This window comes from Saimiri boliviensis, chromosome 15 (assembly GCF_048565385.1).
Source record: "Saimiri boliviensis isolate mSaiBol1 chromosome 15, mSaiBol1.pri, whole genome shotgun sequence".
Taxonomy (NCBI): Eukaryota; Metazoa; Chordata; class Mammalia; order Primates; family Cebidae; genus Saimiri; species Saimiri boliviensis.
In genome coordinates, this window is record NC_133463.1 from 52,360,830 (window position 1) to 52,373,972 (window position 13,143).

Genomic DNA, 13,143 nt, shown 5'->3' on the forward strand with positions numbered 1-13,143 from the left:
TATACTACATTGGTCATATTCCCTTCATGCCTAGCTTTTTCTTATTTGAGCAAATTCTCAATTTCATCATTTAAATACTGATTCCTAACTAGACAATTATCATAATTGCCTGAGTGGCTTTAAAGAAAAAAGTCCCAATCCCCAGACATATTGTCCTTTTATCAGGGTTTCTGTTGATCAGTCATATTTAAGATTTAAGTTCAACCATTTAAGCTGATTAAATGGTAACTTACATAATTTGTTTAAATGAAAAATATGTAAAACTAAAAATGTGTTTGGCTTATCTTCAAAATATGTATTTGAATCTTCCTATAAAGATGTACACCTACAAAACGTGCCAAATTCCAGTTTTCAAAAATTAATGTTTCTTTGTTATAGGTGATATATTACCTTTGCTAAAAGATGCAAGTTAATTTCCAAATTAATCTCAAGAATCCTAAGAATCATAAGTACCTTTCTAACATGATGAATAAAAAAGCCACCTGTGTGTTCCACTTGCTCTCTGAACCATATCTAACAAAAAAACTTTCTAAAAACCACAGACAGTTAGGGACAGTCAGGTGTGTCAAGCATTATGACCCAGTATGAAAATATTGGGTGTTTTTGTGTGGTTGGTTTTTTGCTCCATATATCAACTATAATGTAACAAAGATGTTGACAATATAATACTCCAATATAACAAAGATGGGTAAGTGGGTAAAATTAGTGTAACAAAAGCTTTGAACATTGGTGCCTTCTGATTTAACCTAGAAAGGTTAAATCTTCGCCCATTCTGTATATAAAATAATAGCTTACATTTACTTAGTGCTTACTAAGTGCCAACTACAATTTTAAACATCTCATTAATCCTCATAACCCAAATAGCCAAGTACAATTAGCCTAATTTACCAATGAGGATACACAGAGAGATTAAGCAACCCTCCCAGTTCCACAGTTAGTAAGTAGTGGAACAGGATTTGTACCTAGGCAGTCTGACCACAGAGCCTGCATTCTTAGCATGTGTTTACATTTATAGAATTAATTTCTTGAAAAATAGATTCAAATATATCTATACAAATAGATACATCTATCTATAGAGATACATATACAAACATATACAGATATAGAACAAGAGTGTTCTATACCTGTAGAGAACAAGAGTGCTGTACAGGTATTATCCACCACATTTAAAGATGAAGACAAGAACAATTTGTTCAGTTAGACTACAGGGCAATCATTTTCATGACCACTGTCCTTATCAACCAGCAAATATTTTCTAGTTTGCTGTGTTCAGTAAATGATTTCCTAGGTGGAATTAACAAAAAGCATTCTCAGCTGATCTATTAGTGGCAAATCTGTCACATTTGATGTAGCTGAGGGCATGGCCAAATTGGGAGCCGCACTGTGAATTCCACCTCCTAGAAGATCAAACTCTTCATGTGGCAGCTACTTTTCTACAATCAGGTTAAGTCTCTCAATTGAAAGCGGGGTTGCTACAGCTTTCACTGATTTTTTGACTAAAGCTGCAATTTTACTTATTCTGCTGACCTTATAAGACCAGTCAGACTAGCCTTACTTGGCCATACTAAACTTAAAGTGTGTTTAAAATAGAAAATGTTCTAAAATAGGGCCAGATGCGGTGGCTCACGCCTGTAATCCCTGCACTTTGGAAGGCTGAAGTGAGTGGATCACAAGGCCAGGAGATCGAGACCATCATGGCTAACATGGTGAAACTGTGTCTCTACTACAAATACAAAAAGTTAGCTGGGCATGGTGGCACACACCCATAGTCCCAGCTATTTGGAAGGCAAGGCAGGAGAATCCCTTGAACCCATGGAGTGGAGGTTGCAGTGAGCTGAGATTGTGCCACTGAACTCCAGCCTGGGTGACAGAACGATATTCCATTTCAAAAGAAAATAAAAGGTTCTAAAATACATCGGAAATAAAAATCTGGCAGAATTAGATGCCATTGTTGCAGCAGAAAACTTGTTTATAGATAGTAATCTAAACTAAAACATTGAGAACATTGTACTTAGTCTCAGTAATTCCAAAACTTAACTTCTACAACTGATCTTCTGCAACGTATAAGTTAAAGTTTTTCAATATCCTTTAAAACAAGAAGGGAACACTGCACTATTGGACATGAATGCTCATGAAGGCAATGCCACGTACCTCTTCTGCTGTCCAGAAGGAAGCTTGTGCCTGTTTATACATTTTCCAAATATCGGGGTACTGGATTGGGAAGATGACAAACCGGCGAGAACTCTTTCTTAGAAGTGGCTCTTCATTTGACTTTATTTCATTTTCATTGGTATCTGAAGATGATCTCTTTGAAAAATAAAGCACAAACAGCCTTTTTATATAGACATTTCCTCTTTATTCATACCTAAATATTCATCTAGGGAAGTCAGGGAGACAGTATTGGTTTGAGAGCCTGCCTGCCTGGGTTGAATCCTTACCATTGCCTGGTAGCTAATACTGTTAGTAGTGTGTGTGAGACCACAGGGAGTTGCTGAACTTCTCTGACCCTCAGTTTCCTCAGCTGTAAAATAATTCCTGCCTCATAGGTTTATTCCGATGATTAAAAGTGCTTTAAACAAAGCCTAGTATATAATATGCACTCAAAAATTTATTGTAATTATTGCTAGTTTGAGGATAAGTACAAAGCTAGACCCATAAATGTCAGGATGGGCAAATTTCTAAGTTTGTAAACAAAATGTCCCTTAGAGCTTCTCTGATATAGAATGCTGGAATGAATAAGCTACTGGTATAAACTACTTTATGACTTTCTTTCTACTTTTCACTGAAATACTATAATACCTATCTGAAAACCATTTACCTACAACTTAATCTTTGTTCATTTTAACCTTCCAGTATTCCAATTTGTTACTGGTATCTACATTTTAACATTACTGCAGATGATCTCACTGTGGGCTGTCTCAAAGCTTCGTGAATAAAGTGAGAAACACATACCTATATTCACACTGCTTCAAAACATGATGACACTCTAAGAGTAAATGGTGCCACATATGTATTTTTTAAATAGTAGGAACATCAGAAGAGGATCAGAAGAGTTGCACATGCATAACAAGTATAAACAAAATCCATACAAATAAGCTAAACATGTATGAATCAGGATTAGAACACATAAATTCTAGATTCCTAACTCAAACTGTCTCCCTCTACTGTGACAGGCCAGTTATGTTCCTTACTCCTGCCCACACTCACTGTCACCTCTCCAAATCAAGCATTATAGCGGAGGAGGCTAAAGCTTATCAAGAAGAAAGCCCAAAATATAAGCATAAGGCTATGCAAATACGGGGGGCTTGCATGCTTTATACCGACTGCCATCACAGTATGGATTGTCCTGAATTTAATTACTTGTTTAAAGGTGTGGGCCTCCTCAGATACAGCATTTGAGCCCCGGAGAAGAGGAACAAATTTTCATTTGCTGTGATGTTCCCAGAGCTTAGTACTATATCGAGATGGTTAGCTAAGTAAATGGGCTGCTAATTTCTCTTCTTCCTGTGCTCAGATTTCTGGGTACCTTTAGAAAATTTTAATTTAACAGAGGACCACAATATATTAGTGAGACAACCTAATAACCACTAAAATCAATCACGTTTCCCCCTCTTCACATCACCCAAAGGCCTAGTTTAGGTTCTAGATATAAATACATAGTTCACTGCAATTTAATTCCCTGTTAATTGTCTATAGTTTCCTGTGCTTCTTGAAAGTAAAAACCATCTTCACCCTTGTAGATTCCCTTGTGCCTAGCACAGTACCTGGCATGTAGTTGGTACTCATTACACAAAATACCAGAGCAATTTTTTTTTTTTTTTTTTTTTTTGAGACAGAGTTTCGCTCTTGTTACCCAGGCTGGAGTGCAATGGCGCGATCTCGGCTCACTGCAACCTCCGCCTCCTGAGTTCAAGCAATTCTCCTGACTCAGCCTCCCAAGTAGCTGGGACTACAGGCACTCACCACCGTGCGCAGCTAATTTTTTGTATTTTTAGTAGAGATGGGGTTTCATCATGTTGACCAGGATGGTCTTGATCTCTTGACCTCGTGATTCACCCGCCTCGGCCTCCCAAAGTGCTGGGATTACAGGCTTGAGCCACCGCGCCCGGCTACCAGAGCAATTTTTTAAAGACTGGGTCTTGCTCTGTCACCCAGGTTAGTGTACAGTAGTGTGGTCATAGATCACTGCAGTCTCAAACTTCTGTGCACAAGCGATCCACCTGTCTCAGTTTCCCCAGTAGCAAGCACTATGTGGGCACATCACCACTCCTGGATAATTTTTAAATTTTTTGTAGAGATGGGGGTCATGCTGTCTTGCCCAGGCTGGTCTCAAACTTCTGGCCTTTGCTATTTTTGTTACTGAAATTTGGGATATACTGAAAGTATGAAAGTTGAAACTCCAACACTTTTGTTATTGAAAGTTGGGAAGGACACCACAATTAGCCACTCTTTAGCACCAAAAGCACTGACAATGAATGAGGCTTTTAAATAATAATAAATAATTGATCTGCTGAAGACTAGTACCTTTAAGTTAGAATGGAAGTCACATTTGTATATACCGTCTCCTTTTCTATCCTGATAACCTGTAGACTGTTAAGAGGAGAAGCTGGATTAGGAGTATATTACAAAGGATTTTGCAATGTGAAGAGAAGGAGGTTAACCGACATCAACCTTTGAGCTGGGCTAGAGATGACATATTATTTTATAGTGCTTAGATACGTGCACAAACATGCATTTAAATACAATTTCAGAAAGTTCATGCATCTTGAAACCCTAGGCTCTCCAGGGTACCCTCTGTGGACCTGATCTAAGGGCCCATATTTTAGAAGAAAAAAACAACATGAAAAAAGGTATGATGGTGGCCAGGCGTGTTGGCTCACACCTGTAGTCCCAGCACTTTAGGAGGCTGACTCAGGCCGATCACCTGAGGTCAGGAGTTCGAGATAAGCCTGGCCAACATGGCGAAAACCTCTCTACTAAAAATACAAAAATTAGCTGGGCATGGTGGTGGGCGCCTGAAATCCCAGCTACTTGGGAGGCTGAGGCAGGAGAATTCTTTGAACCCAGGAGGTGAAGGTTGCAGTGAGCCAAGATGGCGCCATCGCACTTCAGCCTGGGCAACAAGAGCAAAACTCTGTTTAAAAAAAAAAAAAAAAAAAAGATATGATGGTATGTGACATTTTTAAAGAACTAGAAGTAATTTTCTAAGTCTGGACTTCATGGTATGTGGGGAGCAATGGGAGGAGATGAAACCTAAAAGGCAGAGAGCAGTTCCCAGTGGTTTTTCCAAATGTGCTCTGAAGAACTCTGTGATCTCTCTAATGTCATGATCACCAGGAGAAAATTTCACTTTTAAATGTTTTCATCCTTTTAAAATAGTAATAAAAATAACTGAAACAGATGTTTTCTACTGTACAGAAAGGAAATCAGCAAATCACCAATGCATAAACTTGTGTTTCCAGGTTATCTTTCTTCCCTTTTTTTTTTCTTGGATGACCTCAGATGAAAGTTTCTCTGGGTACCTCTGCTTAACTGAAGAATACCATGAGAGTGAAAAATAGGCAGTTTAAAAAAATAAATAAAAAAACTTGTGACCATTTGTATGGATTTTTCGGAATTGAACCAAGCTTTTAATTTTTTTCCCCAAAACCAAACAAAATTGAAAAAACAATTTTATAGTGGCAATAATACAGTAGAGACCTTATTATTCAAAGTGATCCAAACAGGTAGTTGAAAACTGGCTAACGGTAGGAATCATAAGAAAACAATGTGACTTAAACATGTAATTTTTTCTTTTTGAGTCTTTCTCTGTCACCCAGGCTAAAGTGCAGTGGCATAATCTCAGCTCACTGCAACCTCTGCCTCCTGGGTTCAAGTAATTCTCCTGCCTCAGCCTCCCAAGTAGCTGGGATTACAGGAGTATGCCACCACACCCAGTTAACTTTTGTATTTTTTGTAGAGGTGGGGTTTCACCGTGTTGGCCAGGCTGGTCTCAAACCCCTAACTTCAGGTGATTTGCCCACCTCAGCCTCCCAAAGTGCTAAGATTATGGGGATGAGCCACCATGCCCAGCCTAAACACTACATTTATATTTATGTTTACTAATCTTCTGCCCTAAGGTCAAAGCTTTTTGTTTTTTTAGACTTGGCTGATTGAAGCCCCAAGTGTTTTGAACATTCCACACCATAATGTATCACCTACACTTTCTAGTTTCAATATTTTTCTTTTTTTTTTTAAGAGACAGGGTTTTGCTCTTTTGCCCAGACTGGAATGCAGTGGTGTGATCACAGCTCACTGCAGCTTCAAACTCCTGGGCTCTAGGTAACTTCCTGCCTCAGCCTCCAGAGTAGCTGGAACTACTGATACATGACACTATACCTAGTTAACTTTTTTTTTTAATTTTTTGTATAGATGGGATCTCGCTATGTTGCCTAGGCTGGTCTCGAACTCCTGGCCTCAAGCCATCCTCCTGCAGCAGCCTCCGGAAGCACTGGGATTACAGGCATAAGCCACTTCACCCAGCCTCTAGTGGAAACAAATATATCAGTGCCGCTGAATGCAGTGGCTGGCCAGGTGTGGTGGCTCCTACCTGTAATCCCAGCACTTTGGAAGGCTGAGATGGGGGGATCACTTGAGGTCAGGAGTCTGAGACCAGCCTGGCCAACACAGTGAAACCCCATCTCTACTAAAAATACAAAAAATTAGCTTGGGGTGGTGGCACATGCTTGTAATTCCAGCTACTTGGGAGGCTGAGGTAGGAGGATTGCTTGAACCCAGGAGGCAGAGGTTGCAATGAACCAAGATCACTGCATTCCAGCCTGGGCAACGGAGCAAGACTCCATCTCAAAAATCAAAATAAAACAAAAATAAATATATGGGTGTATGAGAGAGCAGCCTACTAGCTACAGAAATTCTAAAGCTCATGGGTATCTACATATTTTACAGGGTTAATTAAGGAGCAAAATTGTTTAGTAGTAATCCGATTTTTTTTTTTAATTTCGGAGGTCAAAGAGGTCTTTGATATAAAACACTTTGGCATCTAACACCTCTAACATGTATTCTATTGGGAGCCACTGAAAGTTTTTAATCAGGCAAACAACATAATCAGATCTGTGTTTTAAGATCACTTTTGTAGAAATATGGCTAGATTAGAACAGAAATTGGAGGCAGACAGAACAATGAAAAGATTATTGTACTACCCATCTCTTGCCTGAACTAGAAACACACAAGAAACTGATTTAAGAGATATTCAGAAGTAGAATGAATTATTCTTGCTAAAAATTTGGATTTGGGACAAGGAAACAAGGAAGAGTTGCCCTTGATGCTCCCAGCTCCAGTAACTTGGGTGATAACAAGAACTAAAAGGCACACAGAAAGTGCTCAATACCTGGAGAATAAACGAATAAATCAGACAAAAATCTTGCTTCTCACATTAGATGTTTAACAGAACTTTAATTTAACTCCTCCCACCAACCCAAGCGACAACAAAGTTACACAGTATCCTTACAAAGTTGACTAGGTCATTAAAAAAGATAATGAATTCAGTTTCAAAACGTCCAGTGAGCAGTTAAAAATGGATCACTAGGCCAGGCAGTGGCTCAGGCCTGAAATCCCAGCACTATGGGAGGCCGAGGCGAGTGGATCACGAGGTCAAGAGATCAAAACCATCCTGGTCAACAGATCAAGACCATCCTGGTCAACATGGTGAAACTCCATCAACACTAAAAATCCAAAAAAATTAGCTAGGAGTGGTGGCACAGAGGCTGAGGCAGGAGAATTGCTTGAACCCAGGAGGCAGAGGTTGCGGTGAGCTGAGATTGTGCCATTGTACTCCAGCCTGGGTAACAAGAGAGAAACTCCGTCTCAAAAAAAAAATACATATATATATATATATACATACACACACACACACACACACACACACACACACACACACATATATATATATATATACATATATATAAAACACTATAGCATAGGAGTGATGGAGCTCCCATTAGTGGTTGCCAAGGGAATGGATGTAAATATTCAGGGAGAACATACAGAGCAGCAAGACAACTGAGGATCCAGCCTTAGAGAATGCCGTTATTTAAAGGGCAGATGAAAGAAGAGGAGCCAGCTGAGATTAAAATCAACTGAAATAGATGCAGGACAAGGAAAAGCAAAAGTAGGAATAATGTGATTTGGCTAAAGCAAAGAATCCAGACTCTTAAAGCAGACTAAGAAGTTAGAAATTAATTTTGTGGCCAAAGATTTTCAAACACTGGAGGTCTGGAAGGCTCATACTCCAATTCTCCCCATTTGCCCCCAATCCCAGGTGCTCCCATTCACTGCAGGGTAGTTTGACAATGTGTACCCCACAGATTTGGGGGTAAAGATAGTCATGGAGAGTTTCTGAATGGGAATTAACATGAATAGTGGTGGCATTAGGAAGACTCATCAGAAACCCATGTATAGGATTAATTCGATAAAAATCTAGATTTTCCTAGCAACTAAGGAACCAATTTCAAAGACGGAAATGAGAATCTGAATTAAGATGTGGCAGTTAGCATGAAAAAAAGCAGCTTCAACAAGACTTTGCCAGCCTGAGGCGTTGGCTAGGCTTTTTTGCAGGAATTGAGACCCTTTGGGGAGTTTTGGGGGCGTAGGGTCAGTGACAGGGAGGCAGTGGTCTAATGAAGGATTAACTTGGCAATAGTAGTTAGGATTAAATGGCAGGTAAGATAGGAGACAGAAACAACCAAATTATTGTGGGTGCACAGGTGTAAAGTGATGAGAATTTGAAATAAAGTTTAGCAGTAGGCATTCCTTAGTGACATTCTACTGTATTTTCCAGAATGGTACTTCCAGTTTCCGACTGACTCAATTTCTGGTCACCTAGTTGGAAGACATGCCTGGGCATGTCAGGAAAATTTAGGTCAAGATTCCCCAGCAAGCACTTATGATGTCCCAATCTAAACTGGCATCATACATGGCTCTTACCTCTCATTCAGCCCCAATTCCACCACTTCTGTGTCTTTGCCTTTATGTCTCTTTTACTACTGTAAAATACCTGCATGTTGTCATAGTCATATGCTATTTCTTTTTTTTTTTTTTTTTTTGAGACGGAGTTTCGCTCTTGTTGCCCAGGCTGGAGTGCAATGGCACGATCTGGGCTCACCGCAACCTCCGCCTCCTGGGTTCAGGCAATTCTCCTGCCTCAGCCTCCTGAGTAGCTGGGATTACAGGCACACGCCACCATGCCCAGCTAATTTTTTGTATTTTTAGTAGAGACGGGGTTTCACCATGTTGACCAGGATGGTCTCGATCTCTTGACCTCGTGATCCACCCGCCTCGGCCTCCCAAAGTGCTGGGATTACAGGCTTGAGCCACCGCGCCCGGCCGTCATATGCTATTTCTAAGTATCATTTTCATTATTACATTCTCACAAAATCTGACAAAACCAATGGGATGCCGGCCCAGGTGCAAGAACTTGGTTTTAAATTCAGCTCCTCTACTGAATCCTGGGCATGCCATTTAGTGTTTTTTTTGGCCTAAACTTTATCTTGAAAATAGACTGCAAATTAAGATTAGCAATAGTTAACTCTGAGAAATTGACAAATAGATTCGCATCTGCACAAAATCTACACACCACTTAGGGAGATTTATAAAGCCACTTCTAGCCTATTTATGGACACTTTAAGATAGTAGGGTTGGGCCAGGTGCAGTGGCTCAAGCCTGTAATCCCAGCACTTTGGGAGGCGGAGGCGGGTGGATCACGAGGTCAAGAGATCGAGACCATCCTGGTCAACATGGTGAAACCCCGTCTCTACTAAAAATACAAAAAAGTAGCTGGGCATGGTGGCACATGCCTGTAATCCCAGCTACTCAGGAGGCTGAGGCAGGAGAATTGCCTGAACCCAGGAGGTGGAGGTTGCGGTGAGCCGAGATCGCGCCATTGCACTCCAGCCTGGGTAACAAGAGCGAAACTCCGTCTCAAAAAAAAAAAAAAAAAAAAAGACAGTAGGGTTTTGTTTGTTCGTTTTAATATGTATACCAGGATCACCTAAAGTACTTGTTAAAAATGCAGATCTCAAGAGATTTTGATTCACTATGTTTGGGGTGTGGGTCCAGCAATTCACATTTTTTACGAAATACTCCAAGTGACTCTGATGCAGGCATCCTATTATGCACTCTGGCATCTAGAAAAACAAAGTGCTTAAGGCATCCTAGCATCTCAAGTTAAAAACTTTTGGATCAGCTGCTCACTGAAATTCATTCTGAATCTAAAATTCTGTCTGTCTGGGTCTGTAGCACTGAGATACGAGTAATAACTAACACTTAACTTCTAGGCGTTAAGGCTGAATCACTGCTGGTGCCATTAGCACAAACAGCAGTCTCAATTTTCCCCTTTGAGTGGAGAAGTTGATAATAAATGCATTTATTTCAAAACAGGAAGAAAAAGTTTGAGGGATATTTACAGTTTAATTAGTTACTAAATGCTTACAAAAATCAAGTCAAATAAAATAAAATCCCAAACCTGGAATCTACAACTTTCTAAAGAAATGTAGGGCCAAGCATGACTCTCTTGGGATGGAAACGTTCGTTTCCTCCAAATCTTCACAGTATTAAATCAAAGATACCACACACAGAAACCGGTTTCAGTAGTGTAAAAAGCACTTCTCTTGTTCACAAACGGCTTAGAAGTATTTCCAAAATGACAGTATTCGAAAATTACACAGCAACAGTTTAAATTACCATACAATCTTACAGTCTAACAAATCCTGGTTTATTTACTTTACGCACTTTTATCAGCATAAGATCTGTGGAGGGGACGAACAACTTGGGCTTACCAAGCACCGACAACTCTCGTGGCACTTTGCATAAAGCATTTTTTTAATCCTCTGTGAAGTATCACTTCCACTGTATAAAGGAAGAAAGTGACACCCCAAAGATTCAGCTAGTTAAGGAGCCGGGCCTGAGCAAAACTGGCCTCCTACCCCGATTTTTTCACTGGGAGGAGGTCACGAGGACTTCGTGTCCCCTTCTGCCCATCTTCACCCCATCCACCTGTGTCAATTTCCACAGCGTTCTCCAACTCCTTGTCACCATCTCGAACGGTGTGCACCTCTCCGGCACGGCCGCCAGTCGTCGTTCCTTGCCTCAGTTTCCCTGGCCAGGGCTCCACAACAGGAAAGGACGGTGGGAGGGCGTGAAGCGGCTGCACGCAGGGGCGAGCCCCGCCCCGGCCTGAGGCCTCCGAGCGTCGTCCTTGGCTGGCTCTGGGGCAGAGCGGCGGAGCGAGACCCAAGCCCAAAGCGGGCTCCTGCCTCCGCCCTCCCGGGCACGGCCTCCCCGGCGCTCGCAACGACGAAGCCAGGCTGCGGCCAGGGCTGGCGGAGAGGCCTGTTCTGACCGCAGCGAATCACATGGCCCACAGCGGTCTGCGACTTCCAATCTAACGCGCGGGCGTGACCGCGCAACGGGGGAGGGAGCGACAGCGATATTTACCTCATCCTGATCCAGCCGGGCCGCTTCCGGCCTTTCCGAGTCGCCCATCGCGCAGACTCTGCCGAAGCTACGGGCGCCGAGGGAAGTGAGCTCCGCAGGCCACCTCCAACTACGACAGGACCCGGAGGCCCGCTCGTCCGCTGGGTCCGCCCAGCCCCCAGCTCCAGGGACCGGGTCGGCCCGCCCCGGCCCCGCTGTGTCGCCTGCCCACGGAGGGACTCTCCCTGCGCCGACCCGACCCGCCTCCCCGCCTCGGGACTCCGCCTACCTCAGCCGGCCCCGCCTCCCCGTCTGCGACCCACGGGATTCTCCCTGCTTCGGCCAGCCCCGGCTCCCTCGCCTCGGGGCTCCGCCTACCTCAGCCAGCCCTGCCTCCCCTCCAGCGGCCAAAGGGATGCTCCCCGCCTCGGCGGCCCCGCCTTCCCCGCCTCGAAGCTCCGCCCACCTCGGCCAGCCCCCGCTTACCCCGCCTACTGCCTAAGGAAATCTCTCTGCCTCCGCCGGTGCCGCCTTACGCTACTGCACGGCCCAGTCACTCGCCCGCTTTTTCACTGGGGGGCGCCCACTGCTCTGCAAGGCCCCGCCTACTCCAGCTAGCCCCACCTCGCCGCGTCAGCCCCGCCTCCCGCCTGCCCACCGAGGGGTTCTTCGGGCGCCTCCGGGCCCCGCCTCCTCCGCTCGCCCTCTCCAAGCGCCCGCCCCTGAGGAGCACGACCTGGGCCAGCTCGGCCCCGCCTTCCCGCCAGCGCTGTGAGGGAGTCGGCCCGCGGCCCACCCCGCGCGCCCCACCTCGCCTCGGCCTCCTCGGCTCCAGTCCCCTGGTGCGGGAGGCGTCCTGCAGGCCGGCTCGAGATTCCCCAGCTCGCCCTCGTGGGGCCTCAAGAACACTGTACTTCGAGTTAGGCCGGCCTGTCCTGAGAGCCCGCGGGAGGCGAAGGGAGCGCACCGTTGCTGTGGGAAGCGCCGGGACGCCGCAGCCTCACCGCCGGACGCTGCGCGAGGGTTTCGTGTGTAAGCAACCCAGCAGGGAGCGTGGCGGGGGGTGGAGTGTGTACGTGTGTGAATGCGGGCGAGGGAGAGGGGCACGTTACCCACGTCAGGAAAGTATTTGGAAACCTCCGTGAAAACCGCCGTGCCGTTGTTTCAGCACTTTTCCGTGATACTGATTGGTGCTCATCCTCCTGAGGGCCGGGCACTGTGGAAGGTGAGGGAAGTCACCTTGTGGAAATGAACGAATTGAATCCCCGGGTGGACGCAGCGACTCTCCTCGCAGGGCGGGTGAGGGACCGAGCCAGGCCGTCAGGTGATCCCGCTCCCAAGTCGCAGCCTCCAGGGTCTCCGGCCATGACCGTCCTCTGCGTCACGCCATGGCAGCCGACAGTGACTACTGGTGGTGGCAGTACTTGGGTTCACTTAGTAATGCCCGTCTCGCGGGGGGACTAGCTAAAGGAAACTACCACAGGAAGAAAGAGAGAATAGTTGAGTCTAACAAAAGCAAAGTGGAAGAGAGGTTTGTGGAAGGAGCTTGAAGCTGACAGATTGACCCGACTTGTTACGACCCAGACAGCACGCACCTGTTTTGTGGCTGGCTGAAGGATGGTAATGGGCTCAAGGTCTCACTTGACGCGTTGAAAACGCCGAAAGCTCTTTCTG

At 44.4% G+C, this 13,143-nt stretch overlaps 1 protein-coding gene across 7 annotated transcripts in view; it reads right to left on the bottom strand.

The window, feature by feature from the left end:
• RRM2B (ribonucleotide reductase regulatory TP53 inducible subunit M2B) overlaps positions 1 to 11,816 on the bottom strand; it is a 36,226-nt gene extending 24,410 nt beyond the window's left edge. Inside the window, exons 1-3 of one of the 7 annotated variants that reach the window (XM_074386993.1) lie at positions 11,759 to 11,816; positions 11,491 to 11,599; positions 2,152 to 2,307 (exon numbers count right to left, since the gene is read on the bottom strand). In XM_074386993.1, coding sequence (XP_074243094.1) covers positions 2,152 to 2,307; positions 11,491 to 11,538 — 204 coding nt within the window. In that variant the 5' untranslated portion in view covers positions 11,539 to 11,599; positions 11,759 to 11,816. The other 6 variants (XM_010351410.3, XM_074386992.1, XM_003940677.3 and 3 more) reach the window with 6 other exon arrangements.
• Positions 11,817 to 13,143: the final 1,327 nt, after the last annotated feature.